Source organism: Lampetra planeri, chromosome 1, assembly GCF_965212315.1.
Source record: "Lampetra planeri chromosome 1, kcLamPlan1.2.h2, whole genome shotgun sequence".
Classification (NCBI taxonomy): Eukaryota; Metazoa; Chordata; class Hyperoartia; order Petromyzontiformes; family Petromyzontidae; genus Lampetra; species Lampetra planeri.
In genome coordinates this window covers 250236-273257 of record NC_136107.1, presented here as the reverse complement: position 1 = coordinate 273257, position 23022 = coordinate 250236, and the positions used below count along the sequence as shown (strand labels likewise).

General features: G+C 54.2%; 1 protein-coding gene across 1 annotated transcript in view; it reads right to left on the bottom strand.

The window, feature by feature from the left end:
* Positions 1 to 22658, bottom strand: part of LOC144720056 (uncharacterized) — a 53307-nt gene extending 30649 nt beyond the window's left edge. The window contains exons 1-4 of the mRNA XM_078596550.1: positions 22544 to 22658; positions 18767 to 18891; positions 7572 to 7697; positions 6805 to 6893 (exon numbers count right to left, since the gene is read on the bottom strand). Of these exons, the coding sequence (XP_078452676.1) occupies positions 6805 to 6893; positions 7572 to 7697; positions 18767 to 18891; positions 22544 to 22623 (420 nt within the window). The 5' untranslated portion in view covers positions 22624 to 22658. The remainder of the gene's footprint in view (positions 1 to 6804; positions 6894 to 7571; positions 7698 to 18766; positions 18892 to 22543) is intronic.
* Between the last annotated feature and the right edge of the window lie 364 nt (positions 22659 to 23022).

The following is a 23022-nucleotide window of genomic DNA, read 5'->3' as shown; positions in this document are numbered from 1 at the left end:
CTCACCATCATCTACTACTCACCATCATCTACTACTCACCATCATCTACTACCCACCATCATCTACTACTCACCATCATCTACTACCCACCATCATCTACTACTCACCATCATCTACTACTCGCCATCATCTACTACCCGCCATCATCTACTACCCGCCATCGTCTACTACCCGCCATCATCTACTACTCGCCATCATCTACTACTCGCCATCGTCTACTACTCGCCATCGTCTACTACTCGCCATCGTCTACTACTCGCCATCATCTACTACTCGCCATCATCTACTACTCGCCATCATCTACTACTCGCCATCATCTACTACTCACCATCATCTACTACTCACCATCATCTACTACTCGCCATCATCTACTACCCGCCATCATCTACTACCCGCCATCGTCTACTACCCGCCATCATCTACTACTCGCCATCATCTACTACTCGCCATCATCTACTACTCGCCATCGTCTACTACTCGCCATCGTCTACTACTCGCCATCATCTACTACTCGCCATCATCTACTACTCGCCATCATCTACTACTCGCCATCATCTACTACCCGCCATCATCTACTACTCGCCATCATCTACTACTCGCCATCGTCTACTACTCGCCATCGTCTACTACTCGCCATCATCTACTACTCGCCATCATCTACTACTCGCCATCATCTACTACCCGCCATCATCTACTACTCACCATCATCTACTACTCGCCATCATCTACTATCCACCATCATCTACTACCCACCATCATCTACTACTCGCCATCATCTACTACCCGCCATCATCTACTACCCGCCATCATCTACTACCCGCCATCATCTACTACCCACCATCATCTACTACCCGCCATCATCTACTACTCACCAATATCTACTACTCGCCATCATCTACTACCCGCCATCATCTACTACCCACCATCATCTACTACCCGCCATCATCTACTACTCGCCATCATCTACTACTCGCCATCATCTACTACCCACCATCATCTACTACTCACCATCATCTACTACTCGCCATCATCTACTACTCACCATCATCTACTACCCACCATCATCTACTACTCACCATCATCTACTACCCACCATCATCTACTACTCGCCATCATCTACTACTCACCATCATCTACTACCCGACGTCATCTACTACTCGCCATCATCTACTACTCACCATCATCTACTACCCGACGTCATCTACTACTCACCATCATCTACTACTCGCCATCATCTACTACTCACCATCATCTACTACCCGACGTCATCTACTACTCGCCATCATCTACTACTCACCATCATCTACTACCCGACGTCATCTACTACTCACCATCATCTACTACTCGCCATCATCTACTACTCACCATCATCTACTACCCGCCATCATCTACTACCCGCCATCATCTACTACCCGCCATCATCTACTACCCGCCATCGTCTACTACTCGCCATCATCTACTACTCGCCATCATCTACTACTCGCCATCATCTACTACCCGCCATCATCTACTACTCGCCATCATCTACTACTCACCATCTATGATATAAATGTAATTTCTCTACGATTTCAATAATTTTTTAGTCAAAATCGCCAAATTTGCAGAACTCCGCTACAAACGCAGGAAGAGACTAGGGGTGAGGCAGCGACGAGCTCAGCCTCCCCTCTGATTGCGCAACCCCTCAGAGTAACTGGATGGAGCGCGGGCAATAAGCGCGTGCCTGCTACTATCTCTGTGTGTGTCACCAATGTAATGTTTGTAGACCCCTTCATTTCATGTCCTCGTCTTACATATTCCTGCTAACTTACTTCACGTGTGTGTATAAACTATACAGATATTGAGGCTCGCTGGTCTCGTCATGAAACTGCAACGAAAAAGCATCAGGGGAGGCAGCGATCACATCTGCCTCCCTGAGGGGGGCGTGTCAGACACGCCTCTACTCAGTGAAGACACGCCCCCTCAGTGAGGAAACGCCCCCCTCAGTGAAGACACGCCCCCTCAGTGAGGACACGCCCCCCCCCCAGTGAGGCAGCTATCACATCTGCCTCATTGAGGGGGGCGTGTCTTGAGCCCACGTCATTGACGCTCTCCCTCTACGTCAGTCAGCTCGAGCCAAAAAATGTCCAGCGACTGCGAAACTGTAAAAGGTTTCATCTCTAAACTTCAAATCCAGAAGTTATGTCTGTAGCCCTAAACATTCCTCACAATTGGACTTTCAATCTGAACGCGGCGTGATCAGCAATGGATGAGCTTGAGGGCCGACTTCAAACGAAGGCCCAGAAGTGAACACGGCCACGTGTCACGTGCAGTGGCACCAGCACCCAGACTGCTGCTGCCCCTGCTGCCCCTGCTGCCCCTGCTGCGTGTGGCAGTGCTACCAAGTGAATCGTCTTCACTGCTGCCCCTGCTGCGTGTGGCAGTGCTACCAAGTGAATCGTCTTCACTGCTGCCCCTGCTGCGTGTGGCAGTGCTACCAAGTGAATCGTCTTCACTGCTGCCCCTGCTGCGTGTGGCAGTGCTACCAAGTGAATCACCTTCACTGCTGCCCCTGCTGCGTGTGGCAGTGCTACCAAGTGAATCACCTTCACTGCTGCCCCTGCTGCGTGTGGCAGTGCTACCAAGTGAATCGCCTTCACTGCTGCCCCTGCTGCCTGTGGCAGTGCTACCAAGTGAATCGCCTTCACTGCTGCAGCTGCTGCGTGTGGCAGTGCTACCAAGTGAATCGCCTTCACTGCTGCAGCTGCTGCGTGTGGCAGTGCTACCAAGTGAATCGTCTTCACTGCTGCCCCTGCTGCGTGTGGCAGTGCTACCAAGTGAATCGTCTTCACTGCTGCCCCTGCTGCGTGTGGCAGTGCTACCAAGTGAATCACCTTCACTGCTGCCCCTGCTGCGTGTGGCAGTGCTACCAAGTGAATCACCTTCACTGCTGCCCCTGCTGCGTGTGGCAGTGCTACCAAGTGAATCACCTTCACTGCTGCCGCTGCTGCATGTGGCAGTGCTACCAAGTGAATCACCTTCACTGCTGCCCCTGCTGCGTGTGGCAGTGCTACCAAGTGAATCACCTTCACTGCTGCCCCTGCTGCGTGTGGCAGTGCTACCAAGTGAATCACCTTCACTGCTGCCCCTGCTGCGTGTGGCAGTGCTACCAAGTAAATCGCCTTCACTGCTGCCCCTGCTGCGTGTGGCAGTGCTACCAAGTGAATCACCTTCACTGCTGCCGCTGCTGCGTGTGGCAGTGCTACCAAGTGAATCGCCGTCACTGCTGCTGCACCTGCTGCGTGTGGCAGTGCTACCAAGTGAATCGTCTTCACTGCTGCCGCTGACTTCTGTTCTCCACTGCCGACGACGCTTGGACTCACGCGGGATTCTGTGACTTGGACATCTACCAAGGAGCCTCAACAAACGTGAACAATCGGCAACTCACATTCAACGCCAAATTGCTTTAAAAACGTCTGGAGCTTCAAGGATAGATGTGGCTTTGAATGGACGGCGGAGATTAAACATCAGCATCCACGACGCTGAGCTAAAGGAAAACCGCGAGGTTGTGAAAGGCATCATCAATGCGACCTGCTGCCGAGCCAGACAGGAACCATCAGCATGTCGTGGTGACGGTGAGGGTGCAAGGCGCTAATCATCGTGGTGACGATGTGGAGGAGCCGTTTCACGCTCTTGCTGAGAACGATGAAAGTTAGCGAGACATGTGGAGACATCCGCTGTGTGTCATGGCTCCTCACACAGAACACAGAACGACTTAATCGAAGCGGCCGGTGACGTCGTCAGCAGTGACGTCAGCGAGGAGATGAACGCAGCCCCACTGGTTGCGCTCCAAGTGGACGAGGCCACGGCTGTCACAGACAAGGCCCAGGCCTCTGTGGTGCTGCGTCGTCGTGGCTACAAGCGCGGTGACGACTTGTGAGCTGGGGGAGGCGTTCTTGGGATCTGGTGACGTCGGTGATGACAGACCAGCGCCGGCTATGGCTGGTGATGTTTCCTGAGTGTTGGGGAAACTGCGTTGAAGAGCCGGGAGCTCAGACTGTGACGGCATCAGGTCTTCGCGGGGTGCAGGCCAAGGCGACAGACAAGGGGCCTGAAGCGAGGCTCACACATTGCTACGCACACAAGTTGAAGCTGGCGCTCATCTCGCTCTCAGCAAGATGTGCGCCTGAGTGTCAACGTGTTTAAAACAGTCGAGGGGCTTGTGACGTCTTCACTGAGTCGACCACGTGCACCCACCTCCTGAGTCGACCACGTGCACCCCACCTCCTGAGTCGACCACGTGCACCCCCCTCCTGAGTCGACCACGTGCACCCACCTCCTGAGTCGACCACGTGCCCCCACCTCCTGAGTCGACCACGTGCACCCCCCTCCTGAGTCGACCACGTGCACCCACCTCCTGAGTCGACCACGTGCCCCCACCTCCTGAGTCGACCACGTGCACCCCCCTCCTGAGTCGACCACGTGCACCCCACCTCCTGAGTCGACCACGTGCCCCCACCTCCTGAGTCGACCACGTGCACCCCCCTCCTGAGTCGACAACGTGCACCCCACCTCCTGAGTCGACCACGTGCCCCCACCTCCTGAGTCGACCACGTGCACCCCCCTCCTGAGTCGACAACGTGCACCCACCTCCTGAGTCGACCACGTGCCCCCACCTCCTGAGTCGACCACGTGCACCCCCCTCCTGAGTCGACAACGTGCACCCACCTCCTGAGTCGACCACGTGCCCCCACCTCCTGGGCGACGTCGTGAAGCGACGTTCAGCACGAGCAGCGTCCACCAGATGGAGCTCAGCTTCTAGACTCGTTCTCACGCTCGGCAGCTACCAGTCTGATCTGCGCGACGTGCTCCAGGCGATGGCTGGACAACGACACCCTCATGATGGCCGCCGGACGTGACGTCTGGCCGTCAAAAGCATCAGCCTGCTTCTTCACGGTGGCACACGAGGGCACTTTCAATGAGCCCGATGCACTCTTCTGCCTGCTGCAGAACAAAGTAGTGGACACGGATTCTGCTGTGAGCGAATCCGCGACGCGATGGGAGTTGTGGGACGCCAGAGACAAGAGTTTGGCAGCTTCTGTGATCGATTGGAGCAGAAATGCGTCGCACGTGGCCTGACAGACATTGCCCAAAGTCAACAGCCAATCAGAGATGAGAGGAACAGAATGTTTGATGACATCGTGGACAACATCAGTGCTCACGTGAGAGCGAGGTTTGATCATTCCGGTGAGCTAACTTTCCTTGGTTTGGTTGATTGCACGAAATTGTATGAAATGTCGCGACATTCGGATGACACCAAACTGCAGAGCCAATCACAATGTGCAGGAACTGTGACTTTGCTAGACTCAAGGCTGACCTCGTCAGAGTGAATAGTTCACAAATGGTGAGGAACGAAGCAAATCACCCGGACGGCTCCTCAGCTTTGCGGCCCACAATGATCTGATGCCGACGGCTCGCGAGGCGGCAGAGTCACTCAGCTGCTGCTGCTGGCAGCGCTCCCTGCGCCAGCTGCAACAGCGGCCGCTGGAGGTCGTGGTTCTCTGCTGTGAAACGACTCAAAAGTCGGCATCGGACTGACCAAGGACGACTTTCATCCCTGGCAATCACCTCGACTGAGACGGAGAGACTTTAACAACTCAAAGAGAACAAAGAGGACTTCTACAACAAAGTCACGGACATCTTTGTCCAGAAGGAGTGGCGAATGACTTCATCTACAAGTGAAGGTAAGACCACGCAACATCCATCATCATTTGTGTTGAATGAGTACGAATGGTGGAACTGCATTCGCCTCTAAAACGTGAATTGTTGACGTCACTCACCTGTGTGTGTGTGCGTGTTGTAAACAATGCCGACGTGAAGTATGAGACATGCAGACGCCTAAACAACAGCCATTGTGCAACCTGCCGATTGAATGGTGAATGTAGCAACCTCTACCGCCATCATCATCTACTACTCGCCACCATCTACTACTCACCATCATCTACTACCCACCATCATCTACTACTCGCCATCATCTACTACTCACCATCATCTACTACCCACCATCATCTACTACTCACCATCATCTACTACTCAACATCATCTACTCACCTCACATCTCCCCGTGTCTCCCTACGTCTCCCCGTGTCTCCCCGTGTGTCTCTGTGTCTCCCCACGTCTCCCCGTGTCTCCCCGCGTCTCGCCACGTCTCCCCACGTCTCCCCGTGTCTCCCCGTGTCTCCCCGCGTCTCCCCACGTCTCCCCACGTCTCCCCGTGTCTCCCTGTGTCTCCCCGTGTCTCCCCGTGTCTCCCCGTGTCTCCCTGTGTCTCCCCGTGTCTCCCCGTGTCTCCCCGTGTCTCCCCACGTCTCCCCACGTCTCCCCGTGTCTCCCCACGTCTCCCCGTGTCTCTCCGCGTCTCCCCGTGTCTCCCAGTGTGTCCCCGTGTCTCCCCACGTCTCCCCACGTCTCCCCGTGTCTCCCCGTGTGTCTCTGTGTCTCCCCACGTCTCCCCGTGTCTCCCCGCGTCTCGCCACGTCTCCCCACGTCTCCCCGTGTCTCCCCGTGTCTCCCCGCGTCTCCCCACGTCTCCCCACGTCTCCCCGTGTCTCCCTGTGTCTCCCCGTGTCTCCCCGCGTCTCCCCGCGTCTCCCCGTGTCTCCCCGCGTGTCCCCGTGTCTCCCCGTGTCTCCCCACGTCTCCCCGTGTCTCCCCGCGTGTCCCCGTGTCTCCCCGCGTCTCCCCGCGTCTCCCCGTGTCTCCCAGTGTGTCCCCGTGTCTCCCCACGTCTCCCCGTGTCTCCCCGTGTCTCCCCGCGTGTCCCCGTACCGGCTCAGTCTTGCTGCGCTCCCACAGCGGCTGGTGCTTCAGGATGTCCAGGAGATGTTTGATGGTGCCGCACTGACCCACAGCACGGCCTGACACAACCACAACAACAACCACAACAACAACCACAACAACAACCACGTCAACAACCACATCAACAACCACGCAACCACAAACACCACCACTAACACCACCAGCACCATGACAAGTGCCATGTTAACCACTACAACCACTCTCCACTCTACTCTACCACCACTACCACCACTCTCTACTCTACTCTACCACCACTACGACCACTCTCTACTCTACTCTACCACCACTACCACCACTCTCTACTCTACACTACCACCACTACCACCACTCTCTACTCTACACTACCACCACTACCACCACTCTCTACTCTACACTACCACCACTACCACCACTCTCTACTCTACACTACCACCACTACCACCACTCTCTACTCTACTCTACCACCACTACCACCACTCTCTACTCTACTCTACCACCACTACCACCACTCTCTACTCTACTCTACCACCACTACGACCACTCTCTACTCTACTCTACCACCACTACCACCACTCTCTACTCTACACTACCACCACTACCACCACTCTCTACTCTACACTACCACCACTACCACCACTCTCTACTCTACTCTACCACCACTACCACCACTCTCTACTCTACTCTACCACCACTACCACCACTCTCTACTCTACACTACCACCACTATCACCACTCTCTACTTGCTCCGTGCTGCTCACCCAGTGCTGGGCTGTAGTCCGTGTATCTCAGCAGAACGCTCACAGTGGCGTTGATGGGTCTGAAGTTTGCGTCGGGCACCGGGGAGTCCTTGTCAGACAGAGACGTGAGAGCCTGGGCCAGCAGCTCTGTGTGGAGACAGAGACACACGGAGACGTGGGGACACAGACACATGGACACACAGACACACCCACTCACAGACACACAGACACACCCACAGACACATGGACTCACAGATACACAGACACACCCACTCACAGACACACAGACACACCCACAGACACACGGACTCACAGACACACAGACACATAGACACACCCACTCACAGACACACAGACACACCCACAGACACACGGACTCACAGACACACAGACACACAGACACACCCACTCAAAGACACACAGACACACAGACACACCCACTCACAGACACACAGACACACAGACACACCCACAGACACACGGACTCACAGACACACAGACACATAGACAAACCCACTCACAGACACATAGACAAACCCACTCACAGACACACAGACACACCCACAGACACACGGACTCACAGACACACAGACACACAGACACACCCACTCAAAGACACACAGACACACAGACACACCCACTCACAGACACACGGACACACAGACACACCCACTCACAGACACACAGACACACCCACTCACAGACACACAGACACACCCACTCACAGACACACAGACAAACAGACACACCCACTCACAGACACACAGACACACAGACACACCCACAGACACATGGACACACCCACTCACAGACACACAGACACACCCACTCACAGACACACAGACACACCCACTCACAGACACAAAGACACACCCACTCACAGACACACAGACACACCCACTCACAGACACACAGACACACCCACTCACAGACACACAGACACACCCACTCACAGACAGACACACCCACTCACAGACACACAGACACACCCACTCACAGACACACAGACACACCCACTCACAGACACACAGACAAACAGACACACCCACTCACAGACACACAGACACACCCACAGACACACGGACACACCCACTCACAGACACACAGACACACCCACTCACAGACACACAGACACACCCACTCACAGACACACAGACACACCCACTCACAGACACACAGACACACCCACTCACAGACACACAGACACACAGACACACAGACACACCCACTCACAGACACACAGACACACCCACAGACACACGGACACACCCACACAGACACACAGACACACCCACTCACAGACACACAGACTCACAGACACAGACACACCCACTCACAGACAGACACACCCACTCACAGACACACAGACTCACAGACACAGACACACCCACTCACAGACACACAGACACACCCACTCACAGACACACAGACACACCCACTCACAGACACACAGACACACCCACTCACAGACACACAGACACACCCACTCACAGACACACAGACACACCCACTCACAGACACACAGACACACAGACACACCCACTCACAGACACACAGACACACCCACTCACAGACACACAGACACACCCACTCACAGACACACAGACACACCCACTCACAGACACACAGACACACCCACTCACAGACACACAGACACACCCACTCACAGACACACAGACACACCCACAGACACATGGACTCACAGACACACAGACACACAGACACACCCACTCAAAGACACACAGACACACAGACACACCCACTCACAGACACACAGACACACAGACACACCCACAGACACACGGACTCACAGACACACAGACACACACCCACTCACAGACACACGGACACACAGACACACCCACTCACAGACACACAGACACACCCACTCACAGACACACAGACACACCCACTCACAGACACACAGACACACAGACACACCCACAGACACACGGACACACCCACTCACAGACACACAGACACACCCACTCACAGACACACAGACACATCCACTCACAGACACAAAGACACACCCACTCACAGACACACAGACACACCCACTCACAGACACACAGACACACCCACTCACAGACACACAGACACACCCACTCACAGACACACAGACACACCCACTCACAGACACACAGACACACCCACTCACAGACACACAGACAAACAGACACACCCACTCACAGACACACAGACACACAGACACACCCACTCACAGACACACAGACACACCCACTCACAGACACACAGACACACCCACTCACAGACACACAGACACACCCACTCAGAAGACACACAGACACACCCACTCACAGACACACAGACACACCCACTCACAGACACACAGACACACCCACTCACAGACACACAGACACACAGACACACCCACTCACAGACACACGGACACACCCACTCACAGACACACAGACACACCCACTCAGAAGACACACAGACACACCCACTCACAGACACACAGACACACCCACTCACAGACACACAGACACACCCACTCACAGACACACAGACACACAGACACACCCACTCACAGACACACGGACACACCCACTCACAGACACACAGACACACCCACTCACAGACACACAGACACACCCACTCACAGACACACGGACACGAGAGCGCCACGTGTGGAGGCACGCCGCTGTGTACGTGCTGTGAGTGAGAGTGAGCTGTGAGTGAGAGTGAGCTGTGTGTGAGAGTGAGCTGTGAGTGAGAGTGAGCTGTGAGTGAGAGTGAGCTGTGAGTGAGAGTGAGCTGTGAGTGAGAGTGAGCTGTGAGTGAGAGTGAGCTATGAGTGAGAGTGAGCTGTGAGTGAGAGTGAGCTGTGTGTGAGAGTGAGCTGTGAGTGAGAGTGAGCTGTGTGTGAGAGTGAGCTATGAGTGAGAGTGAGCTGTGAGTGAGAGTGAGCTGTGTGTGAGCTGTGTGTGAGAGTGAGCTATGAGTGAGAGTGAGCTGTGAGTGAGAGTGAGCTGTGAGTGAGAGTGAGCTGTGTGTGAGTGAGCTGTGAGTGAGAGTGAGCTGTGAGTGAGAGTGAGCTGTGTGTGAGTGAGCTATGAGTGAGAGTGAGCTATGAGTGAGAGTGAGCTGTGAGTGAGAGTGAGCTGTGAGTGAGAGTGAGCTGTGAGTGAGAGTGAGCTATGAGTGAGAGTGAGCTGTGAGTGAGAGTGAGCTGTGTGTGAGTGAGCTATGAGTGAGAGTGAGCTGTGTGTGAGCTGTGTGTGAGAGTGAGCTGTGTGTGAGAGTGAGCTATGAGTGAGAGTGAGCTGTGTGTGAGCTGTGTGTGAGAGTGAGCTGTGTGTGAGAGTGAGCTATGAGTGAGAGTGAGCTGTGAGTGAGAGTGAGCTGTGAGTGAGAGTGAGCTGTGAGTGAGAGTGAGCTGTGAGTGAGAGTGAGCTGTGAGTGAGAGTGAGCTGTGAGTGAGAGTGAGCTGTGAGTGAGAGTGAGCTGTGAGTGAGAGTGAGCTATGAGTGAGAGTGAGCTGTGAGTGAGAGTGAGCTGTGTGTGAGAGTGAGTTGTGAGTGAGAGTGAGCTGTGTGTGAGAGTGAGCTATGAGTGAGAGTGAGCTGTGAGTGAGAGTGAGCTGTGTGTGAGCTGTGTGTGAGAGTGAGCTATGAGTGAGAGTGAGCTGTGAGTGAGAGTGAGCTGTGAGTGAGAGTGAGCTGTGTGTGAGTGAGCTGTGAGTGAGAGTGAGCTGTGTGTGAGTGAGCTATGAGTGAGAGTGAGCTGTGAGTGAGAGTGAGCTGTGAGTGAGAGTGAGCTGTGAGTGAGAGTGAGCTGTGTGTGAGTGAGCTATGAGTGAGAGTGAGCTATGAGTGAGAGTGAGCTGTGAGTGAGAGTGAGCTGTGAGTGAGAGTGAGTTGTGAGTGAGAGTGAGCTATGAGTGAGAGTGAGCTGTGAGTGAGAGTGAGCTGTGTGTGAGTGAGCTGTGAGTGAGAGTGAGCTGTGAGTGAGAGCGAGCTGTGTGTGAGAGTGAGCTGTGAGTGAGCTGTGAGTGAGTGAGCTGTGTGTGTGAGTGAGAGTGAGCTGTGAGTGAGAGTGAGCTGAGAGTGAGCTGTGTGTGAGAGTGAGCTGTGAGTGAGTGTGAGCTGTGAGTGAGAGTGAGCTGTGAGTGAGTGTGAGCTGTGAGTGAGAGTGAGCTGTGAGTGAGAGTGAGCTGTGAGTGAGAGTGAGCTGTGAGTGAGAGTGAGCTGTGAGTGAGAGTGAGCTGTGAGTGAGAGTGAGCTGTGAGTGAGAGTGAGCTGTGTGTGAGAGTGAGCTATGAGTGAGAGTGAGCTGTGAGTGTGAGTGAGCTGTGAGTGAGAGTGAGCTGTGAGTGAGAGTGAGCTGTGTGTAAGTGAGCTGTGTGTAAGTGAGCTGTGAGTGAGAGTGAGCTGTGAGTGTGAGTGAGCTGTGAATGAGAGTGAGCTGTGAGTGAGAGTGAGCTGTGTGTAAGTGAGCTGTGAGTGAGAGTGAGCTGTGAGTGAGAGTGAGCTGTGAGTGAGAGTGAGCTGTGAGTGAGAGTGAGCTGTGAGTGAGAGTGAGCTGTGAGTGAGAGTGAGCTGTGTGTGAGAGTGAGCTGTGTGTGAGAGTGAGCTGTGAGTGAGAGTGAGCTGTGAGTGAGAGTGAGCTGTGAGTGAGAGTGAGCTGTGAGTGAGAGTGAGCTGTGAGTGAGAGTGAGCTGTGTGTGAGAGTGAGCTGTGTGTGAGAGTGAGCTGTGAGTGAGAGTGAGCTGTGAGTGAGAGTGAGCTGTGAGTGAGAGTGAGCTGTGTGTGAGAGTGAGCTGTGAGTGAGAGTGAGCTGTGAGTGAGAGTGAGCTGTGTGTGAGAGTGAGCTGTGTGTGAGAGTGAGCTGTGTGTGAGAGTGAGCTGTGAGTGAGAGTGAGCTGTGAGTGAGAGTGAGCTGTGTGTGAGAATGAGCTGTGAGTGAGAGTGAGCTGTGTGTGAGAGTGAGCTGTGTGTGAAAGTGAGCTGTGAGTGAGAGTGAGCTGTGAGTGAGAGTGAGCTGTGAGTGAGAGTGAGCTGTGTGTGAGAGTGAGCTGTGAGTGAGAGTGAGCTGTGAGTGAGAGTGAGCTGTGAGTGAGAGTGAGCTGTGAGTGAGAGTGAGCTGTGAGTGAGAGTGAGCTGTGAGTGAGAGTGAGCTGTGTGTGAGAGTGAGCTGTGTGTGAGAGTGAGCTGTGAGTGAGAGTGAGCTGTGAGTGAGAGTGAGCTGTGTGTGAGAGTGAGCTGTGAGTGAGAGTGAGCTGTGTGTGAGAGTGAGCTGTGTGTGAAAGTGAGCTGTGAGTGAGAGTGAGCTGTGAGTGAGAGTGAGCTGTGAGTGAGAGTGAGCTGTGTGTGAGAGTGAGCTGTGAGTGAGAGTGAGCTGTGAGTGAGAGTGAGCTGTGAGTGAGAGTGAGCTGTGAGTGAGAGTGAGCTGTGAGTGAGAGTGAGCTGTGAGTGAGAGTGAGCTGTGTGTGAGAGTGAGCTGTGAGTGAGAGTGAGCTGTGAGTGAGAGTGAGCTGTGTGTGAGAGTGAGCTGTGAGTGAGAGTGAGCTGTGTGTGAGAGTGAGCTGTGAGTGAGAGTGAGCTGTGAGTGAGAGTGAGCTGTGAGTGAGAGTGAGCTGTGAGTGAGAGTGAGCTGTGAGTGAGAGTGAGCTGTGAGTGAGAGTGAGCTGTGAGTGAGAGTGAGCTGTGTGGGAGAGTGAGCTGTGTGTGAGAGTGAGCTGTGAGTGAGAGTGAGCTGTGAGTGAGAGTGAGCTGTGAGTGAGAGTGAGCTGTGTGTGAGAGTGAGAGTGAGCTGTGAGTGAGAGTGAGCTGTGTGTGAGAGTGAGCTGTGTGTGAGAGTGAGCTGTGAGTGAGAGTGAGCTGTGAGTGAGAGTGAGCTGTGTGTGAGAGTGAGCTGTGTGTGAGAGTGAGCTGTGAGTGAGAGTGAGCTGTGAGTGAGAGTGAGCTGTGAGTGAGAGTGAGCTGTGTGTGAGAGTGAGAGTGAGCTGTGAGTGAGAGTGAGCTGTGTGTGAGAGTGAGCTGTGTGTGAGAGTGAGCTGTGAGTGAGAGTGAGCTGTGAGTGAGAGTGAGCTGTGAGTGAGAGTGAGCTGTGTGTGAAAGTGAGCTGTGAGTGAGAGTGAGCTGTGTGTGAGAGTGAGCTGTGTGTGAGAGTGAGCTGTGAGTGAGAGTGAGCTGTGTGTGAGAGTGAGCTGTGAGTGAGAGTGAGCTGTGAGTGAGAGTGAGCTGTGAGTGAGAGTGAGCTGTGAGTGAGAGTGAGCTGTGAGTGAGAGTGAGCTGTGAGTGAGAGTGAGCTGTGAGTGAGAGTGAGCTGTGTGTGAGAGTGAGCTGTGAGTGAGAGTGAGCTGTGAGTGAGAGTGAGCTGTGTGTGAGAGTGAGCTGTGAGTGAGAGTGAGCTGTGTGTGAGAGTGAGCTGTGAGTGAGAGTGAGCTGTGTGGGAGAGTGAGCTGTGTGTGAGAGTGAGCTGTGAGTGAGAGTGAGCTGTGAGTGAGAGTGAGCTGTGAGTGAGAGTGAGCTGTGTGTGAGAGTGAGAGTGAGCTGTGAGTGAGAGTGAGCTGTGTGTGAGAGTGAGCTGTGTGTGAGAGTGAGCTGTGAGTGAGAGTGAGCTGTGAGTGAGAGTGAGCTGTGTGTGAGAGTGAGCTGTGTGTGAGAGTGAGCTGTGAGTGAGAGTGAGCTGTGAGTGAGAGTGAGCTGTGAGTGAGAGTGAGCTGTGTGTGAGAGTGAGAGTGAGCTGTGAGTGAGAGTGAGCTGTGTGTGAGAGTGAGCTGTGTGTGAGAGTGAGCTGTGAGTGAGAGTGAGCTGTGAGTGAGAGTGAGCTGTGTGTGAAAGTGAGCTGTGAGTGAGAGTGAGCTGTGTGTGAGAGTGAGCTGTGTGTGAGAGTGAGCTGTGTGTGAGAGTGAGCTGTGAGTGAGAGTGAGCTGTGAGTGAGAGTGAGCTGTGAGTGAGAGTGAGCTGTGAGTGAGAGTGAGCTGTGAGTGAGAGTGAGCTGTGAGTGAGAGTGAGCTGTGAGTGAGAGTGAGCTGTGTGTGAGAGTGAGCTGTGAGTGAGAGTGAGCTGTGAGTGAGAGTGAGCTGTGTGTGAGAGTGAGCTGTGAGTGAGAGTGAGCTGTGTGTGAGAGTGAGCTGTGAGTGAGAGTGAGCTGTGAGTGAGAGTGAGCTGTGAGTGAGAGTGAGCTGTGAGTGAGAGTGAGCTGTGAGTGAGAGTGAGCTGTGAGTGAGAGTGAGCTCTGAGTGAGAGTGAGCTGTGAGTGAGAGTGAGCTATGAGTGAGAGTGAACTGTGTGTGAGAGTGAGCTGTGAGTGAGAGTGAGCTGTGTGTGAGAGTGAGCTGTGAGTGAGAGTGAGCTGTGAGTGAGAGTGAGCTGTGAGTGAGAGTGAGCTGTGAGTGAGAGTGAGCTGTGAGTGAGAGTGAGCTGTGAGTGAGCTGTGTGTGAGAGTGAGCTGTGAGTGAGAGTGAGCTGTGTGTGAGAGTGAGCTGTGAGTGAGCTGTGTGTGAGAGTGAGCTGTGAGTGAGAGTGAGCTGTGAGTGAGAGTGAGCTGTGAGTGAGCTGTGTGTGAGAGTGAGCTGTGAGTGAGAGTGAGCTGTGAGTGAGAGTGAGCTGTGAGTGAGAGTGAGCTGTGAGTGAGAGTGAGCTGTGAGTGAGAGTGAGCTGTGAGTGAGAGTGAGCTGTGTGTGAGAGTGAGCTATGAGTGAGAGTGAGCTGTGAGTGTGAGTGAGCTGTGAGTGAGAGTGAGCTGTGAGTGAGAGTGAGCTGTGTGTAAGTGAGCTGTGTGTAAGTGAGCTGTGAGTGAGAGTGAGCTGTGAGTGAGAGTGAGCTGTGAGTGAGAGTAAGCTGTGAGTGAAAGTGAGCTGTGTGTGAGAGTGAGCTGTGAGTGAGAGTGAGCTGTGAGTGAGAGTGAGCTGTGAGTGAGAGTGAGCTGTGAGTGAGAGTGAGCTGTGAGTGTGAGTGAGCTGTGAGTGAGAGTGAGCTGTGAGTGAGAGTGAGCTGTGTGTAAGTGAGCTGTGAGTGAGAGTGAGCTGTGAGTGTGAGTGAGCTGTGAGTGAGAGTGAGCTGTGTGTAAGTGAGCTGTGAGTGAGAGTGAGCTGTGAGTGAGAGTGAGCTGTGAGTGAGAGTGAGCTGTGAGTGAGAGTGAGCTGTGAGTGAGAGTGAGCTGTGTGTGAGAGTGAGCTGTGTGTGAGAGTGAGCTGTGAGTGAGAGTGAGCTGTGAGTGAGAGTGAGCTGTGAGTGAGAGTGAGCTGTGAGTGAGAGTGAGCTGTGAGTGAGAGTGAGCTGTGAGTGAGAGTGAGCTGTGTGTGAGAGTGAGCTGTGTGTGAGAGTGAGCTGTGAGTGAGAGTGAGCTGTGAGTGAGAGTGAGCTGTGAGTGAGAGTGAGCTGTGTGTGAGAGTGAGCTGTGAGTGAGAGTGAGCTGTGAGTGAGAGTGAGCTGTGTGTGAGAGTGAGCTGTGTGTGAGAGTGAGCTGTGAGTGAGAGTGAGCTGTGAGTGAGAGTGAGCTGTGAGTGAGAGTGAGCTGTGTGTGAGAGTGAGAGTGAGCTGTGAGTGAGAGTGAGCTGTGTGTGAGAGTGAGCTGTGTGTGAGAGTGAGCTGTGAGTGAGAGTGAGCTGTGAGTGAGAGTGAGCTGTGTGTGAGAGTGAGCTGTGAGTGAGAGTGAGCTGTGTGTGAGAGTGAGCTGTGTGTGAGAGTGAGCTGTGAGTGAGAGTGAGCTGTGAGTGAGAGTGAGCTGTGAGTGAGAGTGAGCTGTGAGTGAGAGTGAGCTGTGAGTGAGAGTGAGCTGTGTGTGAGAGTGAGCTGTGTGTGAGAGTGAGCTGTGAGTGAGAGTGAGCTGTGAGTGAGAGTGAGCTGTGAGTGAGAGTGAGCTGTGTGTGAGAGTGAGCTGTGAGTGAGAGTGAGCTGTGAGTGAGAGTGAGCTGTGTGTGAGAGTGAGCTGTGTGTGAGAGTGAGCTGTGAGTGAGAGTGAGCTGTGTGTGAGAGTGAGAGTGAGCTGTGAGTGAGAGTGAGCTGTGTGTGAGAGTGAGCTGTGTGTAAGTGAGCTGTGTGTAAGTGAGCTGTGAGTGAGAGTGAGCTGTGAGTGAGAGTGAGCTGTGAGTGAGAGTGAGCTGTGAGTGAAAGTGAGCTGTGTGTGAGAGTGAGCTGTGAGTGAGAGTGAGCTGTGAGTGAGAGTGAGCTGTGTGTGAGAGTGAGCTGTGAGTGAGAGTGAGCTGTGAGTGAGAGTGAGCTGTGAGTGAGAGTGAGCTGTGAGTGAGAGTGAGCTGTGAGTGAGAGTGAGCTGTGAGTGAGAGTGAGCTGTGAGTGAGAGTGAGCTGTGAGTGTGAGTGAGCTGTGAGTGAGAGTGAGCTGTGTGTGAGAGTGAGCTGTGAGTGAGAGTGAGCTGTGAGTGAGAGTGAGCTGTGTGTGAGAGTGAGCTGTGAGTGAGAGTGAGCTGTGTGTGAGAGTGAGCTGTGAGTGAGAGTGAGCTGTGAGTGAGAGTGAGCTGTGAGTGAGAGTGAGCTGTGAGTGAGAGTGAGCTGTGAGTGAGAGTGAGCTGTGAGTGAGAGTGAGCTGTGTGTGAGAGTGAGCTGTGTGTGAGAGTGAGCTGTGAGTGAGAGTGAGCTGTGAGTGAGAGTGAGCTGTGAGTGAGAGTGAGCTGTGTGTGAGAGTGAGCTGTGAGTGAGAGTGAGCTGTGAGTGAGAGTGAGCTGTGTGTGAGAGTGAGCTGTGAGTGAGAGTGAGCTGTGAGTGAGAGTGAGCTGTGAGTGAGAGTGAGCTGTGTGTGAGAGTGAGAGTGAGCTGTGAGTGAGAGTGAGCTGTGTGTGAGAGTGAGCTGTGTGTGAGAGTGAGCTGTGAGTGAGAGTGAGCTGTGAGTGAGAGTGAGCTGTGTGTGAGAGTGAGCTGTGAGTGAGAGTGAGCTGTGTGTGAGAGTGAGCTGTGTGTGAGAGTGAGCTGTGAGTGAGAGTGAGCTGTGTGTGAGAGTGAGCTGTGTGTGAGAGTGAGCTGTGTGTGAGAGTGAGCTGTGTGTGAGAGTGAGCTGTGTGTGAGAGTGAGCTGTGAGTGAGAGTGAGCTGTGTGTGAGAGTGAGCTGTGTGTGAGAGTGAGCTGTGTGTGAGAGTGAGCTGTGTGTGAGAGTGAGCTGTGAGTGAGAGTGAGCTGTGTGTGAGAGTGAGCTGTGAGTGAGAGTGAGCTGTGTGTGAGAGTGAGCTGTGTGTGAGAGTGAGCTGTGAGTGAGAGTGAGCTGTGTGTGAGAGTGAGCTGTGTGTGAGAGTGAGCTGTGAGTGAGAGTGAGCTGTGAGTGAGAGTGAGCTGTGAGTGAGAGTGAGCTGTGAGTGAGAGTGAGCTGTGTGTGAGAGTGAGCTGTGAGTGAGAGTGAGCTGTGAGTGAGAGTGAGCTGTGAGTGAGAGTGAGCTGTGAGTGAGAGTGAGCTGTGAGTGAGAGTGAGCTGTGAGTGAGAGTGAGCTGTGAGTGTGAGTGAGCTGTGAGTGAGAGTGAGCTGTGTGTGAGAGTGAGCTGTGAGTGAGAGTGAGCTGTGAGTGAGAGTGAGCTGTGTGTGAGAGTGAGCTGTGAGTGAGAGTGAGCTGTGTGTGAGAGTGAGCTGTGAGTGAGAGTGAGCTGTGAGTGAGAGTGAGCTGTGAGTGAGCTGTGTGTGTGAGTGAGCTGTGAGTGTGAGTGAGCTGTGTGTGAGAGTGAGCTGTGAGTGAGAGTGAGCTGTGAGTGAGAGTGAGCTGTGAGTGAGAGTGAGCTGTGAGTGAGAGTGAGCTGTGTGTGAGAGTGAGCTGTGAGTGAGAGTGAGCTGTGTGTGAGAGTGAGCTGTGAGAGTGAGAGTGAGCTGTGAGTGAGAGTGAGCTGTGTGTGAGAGTGAGCTGTGAGTGAGAGTGAGCTGTGAGTGAGAGTGAGCTGTGAGTGAGAGTGAGCTGTGAGTGAGAGTGAGCTGTGTGTGAGAGTGAGCTGTGAGTGAGAGTGAGCTGTGAGTGAGAGTGAGCTGTGTGTGAGAGTGAGCTGTGAGTGAGAGTGAGCTGTGAGTGAGAGTGAGCTGTGTGTGTGAGTGAGCTGTGAGTGAGAGTGAGCTGTGAGTGAGAGTGAGCTGTGAGTGAGAGTGAGCTGTGAGTGAGAGTGAGCTGTGAGTGAGAGTGAGCTGTGAGTGAGAGTGAGCTGTGAGTGAGAGTGAGCTGTGAGTGAGAGTGAGCTGTGTGTGAGAGTGAGCTGTGTGTGAGTGTGAGCTGTGTGTGAGTGTGAGCTGTGTGTGTAAGTGAGCTGTGTCACTGACCAGCTGCTCCCTGCTGCGCCATCACGTCCGCCACATCCTCACTGAGGCTCTTGGGCAGCCTCCTGACCTTATCATTCAGATCACCGAGCTTCTGCATGGGAGGGATGAAGGTGGCCACCTGGTACCTGCACACCATGGTAACTGCTGTTAAATCTCACACCATGGTAACTGATGTTAACTCTCACACCGTGGTAACTGATGTTAACTCTCACACCATGGTAACTGTTGTTAACTCTCACACCATGGTAACTGTTGTTACCTCTCACACCATGGTAACTGTTGTTAACTCTCACTCCATGGTAACTGTTGTTAACTCTCACACCATGGTAACTGTTGTTACCTCTCACACCATGGTAACTGTTGTTAACTCTCACTCCATGGTAACTGTTGTTAACTCTCACACCATGGTAACTGTTGTTACCTCTCACACCATGGTAACTGTTGTTAACTCTCACTCCATGGTAACTGTTGTTAACTCTCACACCATGGTAACTGTTGTTACCTCTCACACCATGGTAACTGCTGTTAACTCTCACTCCATGGTAACTGTTGTTAACTCTCACACCATGGTAACTGTTGTTAACTCTCACACATGGTAACTGCTGTTAACTCTCACACCATGGTAACTGTTGTTACCTCTCACACAATGGTAACTGCTGTTAACTCTCACACCATGGTAACTGTTGTTACCTCTCACACCATGGTAACTGCTGTTAACTCTCACTCCATGGTAACTGTTGTTAACTCTCACACCATGGTAACTGTTGTTAACTCTCACACCATGGTAACTGCTGTTAACTCTCACACCATGGTAACTGTTGTTAACTCTCACACCATGGTAACTGCTGTTAACTCTCACACCATGGTAACTGTTGTTAACTCTCACACCATGGTAACTGCTGTTAACTCTCACTCCATGGTAACTGTTGTTAACTCTCACACCATGGTAACTGTTGTTAACTCTCACACCATGGTAACTGTTGTTAACTCTCACTCCATGGTAACTGTTGTTAACTCTCACACAATGGTAACTGCTGTTAACTCTCACACCATGGTAACTGTTGTTAACTCTCACACCATGGTAACTGTTGTCAACTCTCACACAATGGTAACTGCTGTTACCTCTGATACCATGGTGGGGATAGACGGGGTAGTGGAGGGGGGTGGTGGTGGGGGGGTGGTTTACACACTGCACCAGATACTAATTTTGAGGCCGAATCGACCTAGGGGAGGCACATGACTGGTTCAGATTATCGTCACCGGCGTTGGCCGTGAGCGGGAATCGAACTCGGGTCTCCGGGTTCGTGGCGCAGCGCCGACACACAGCGACACACTGCGTGGTGGTGCACAGTGACCACACTGTGTGGTGGTGCACAGTGACACACTGTGTGGTGGTGCACAGTGACACGCTGCGTGGTGGTGCACAGTGACACACTGCGTGGTGGTGCACAGTGACACACTGTGTGGTGGTGCACAGTGACACACTGCGTGGTGGTGCACAGTGACACACTGCGTGGTGGTGCACAGTGACACACTGCGTGGTGGTGCACAGTGACACACTGCGTGGTGGTGCACAGTGACACACTGCGTGGTGGTGCACAGTGACACACTGCGTGGTGGTGCACAGTGACACACTGCGTGGTGGTGCACAGTGACACACTGCGTGGTGGTGCACAGTGACACACTGCGTGGTGGTGCACAGTGACACACTGCGTGGTGGTGCACAGTGACACACTGCGTGGTGGTGCACAGTGACACACTGCGTGGTGGTGCACAGTGACACACTGCGTGGTGGTGCACAGTGACACACTGAGTGGTGGTGCACAGTGACACACTGAGTGGTGGTGCACAGTGACACACTGAGTGGTGGTGCACAGTGACACACTGCGTGGTGGTGCACAGTGACACACTGCGTGGTGGTGCACAGTGACACACTGCGTGGTGGTGCACAGTGACACACTGAGTGGTGGTGCACAGTGACACACTGTGTGGTGGTGCACAGTGACACACTGCGTGGTGGTGCACAGTGACACACTGCGTGGTGGTGCACAGTGACACACTGAGTGGTGGTGCACAGTGACACACTGTGTGGTGGTGCACAGTGACACACTGCGTGGTGGTGCACAGTGACACACTGCGTGGTGGTGCACAGTGACACACTGCGTGGTGGTGCACAGTGACACACTGAGTGGTGGTGCACAGTGACACACTGTGTGGTGGTGCACAGTGACACACTGCGTGGTGGTGCACAGTGACACACTGCGTGGTGGTGCACAGTGACACACTGAGTGGTGGTGCACAGTGACACACTGTGTGGTGGTGCACAGTGACACACTGTGTGGTGGTGCACAGTGACACACTGTGTGGTGGTGCACAGTGACACACTGCGTGGTGGTGCACAGTGACACACTGCGTGGTGGTGCACAGTGACACACTGCGTGGTGGTGCACAGTGACACACTGCGTGGTGGTGCACAGTGACACACTGCGTGGTGGTGCACAGTGACACACTGCGTGGTGGTGCACAGTGACACACTGCGTGGTGGTGCACAGTGACACACTGCGTGGTGGTGCACAGTGACACACTGCGTGGTGGTGCACAGTGACACACTGCGTGGTGGTGCACAGTGACACACTGCGTGGTGGTGCACAGTGACACACTGCGTGGTGGTGCACAATGACACACTGCGTGGTGGTGCACAGTGACACACTGCGTGGTGGTGCACAGTGACACACTGCGTGGTGGTGCACAGTGACACACTGCGTGGTGGTGCACAGTGACACACTGCGTGGTGGTGCACAGTGACACACTGCGTGGTGGTGCACAGTGACACACTGCGTGGTGGTGCACAGTGACACACTGCGTGGTGGTGCACAGTGACACACTGCGTGGTGGTGCACAGTGACACACTGCGTGGTGGTGCACAGTGACACACTGTGTGGTGGTGCACAGTGACACACTGTCTGGTGGTGCACAGTGACACACTGCGTGGTGGTGCACAGTGACACACTGCGTGGTGGTGCACAGTGACACACTGTGTGGTGGTGCACAGTGACACACTGCGTGGTGGTGCACAGTGACACACTGTGTGGTGGTGCACAGTGACACACTGTGTGGTGGTGCACAGTGACACACTGCGTGGTGGTGCACAGTGACACACTGTGTGGTGGTGCACAGTGACACACTGTGTGGTGGTGCACAGTGACACACTGCGTGGTGGTGCACAGTGACACACTGCGTGGTGGTGCACAGTGACACACTGTGTGGTGGTGCACAGTGACACACTGTGTGGTGGTGCACAGTGACACACTGCGTGGTGGTGCACAGTGACACACTGTGTGGTGGTGCACAGTGACACGCTGCGTGGTGGTGCACAGTGACACGCTGCGTGGTGGTGCACAGTGACACACTGCGTGGTGGTGCACAGTGACACACTGCGTGGTGGTGCACAGTGACACACTGCGTGGTGGTGCACAGTGACACACTGTGTGGTGGTGCACAGTGACGCACTGCGTGGTGGTGCACAGTGACGCACTGCGTGGTGGTGCACAGTGACGCACTGCGTGGTGGTGCACAGTGACACACTGCGTGGTGGTGCACAGTGACACACTGCGTGGTGGTGCACAGTGACACACTGCGTGGTGGTGCACAGTGACACACTGCGTGGTGGTGCACAGTGACACACTGCGTGGTGGTGCACAGTGACACACTGTGTGTGGGATCACGTCCTCGTGCTCAGGAGAGGAATGATTGCGCAATCCTCGCCGCGTCTCCCACCTGCTGGAGCCGTCGAGCTTCTTGAGGTCGTCGACGCATCGCCGCACCAGCAGCTTGTGGGCCTCCACTTCCGTCGCCATCGTCACCTGAGGCACAAGCGACACACACAGCTCTAGACCCCCTCTAGACCCCCTCTAGACCCCCCTCTAGACCCCCTCTAGACCCCCCTGTAGACCCCCTCTAGACCCCCCTCTAGACCCCCTCTAGACCCCCCTCTAGACCCCCCTGTAGACCCCCTGTAGACCCCCTCTAGACCCCCCTCTAGACCCCCTCTAGACCCCCCCTCTAGACCCCCTCTAGACCCCCCTCTAGACCCCCTCTAGACCCCCCTCTAGACCCCCTCTAGACCCCCCTCTAGACCCCCTCTAGACCCCCCTGTAGACCCCCTCTAGACCCCCCTCTAGACCCCCTCTAGACCCCCCTGTAGACCCCCTCTAGACCCCCCTCTAGACCCCCTCTAGACCCCCTCTAGACCCCCC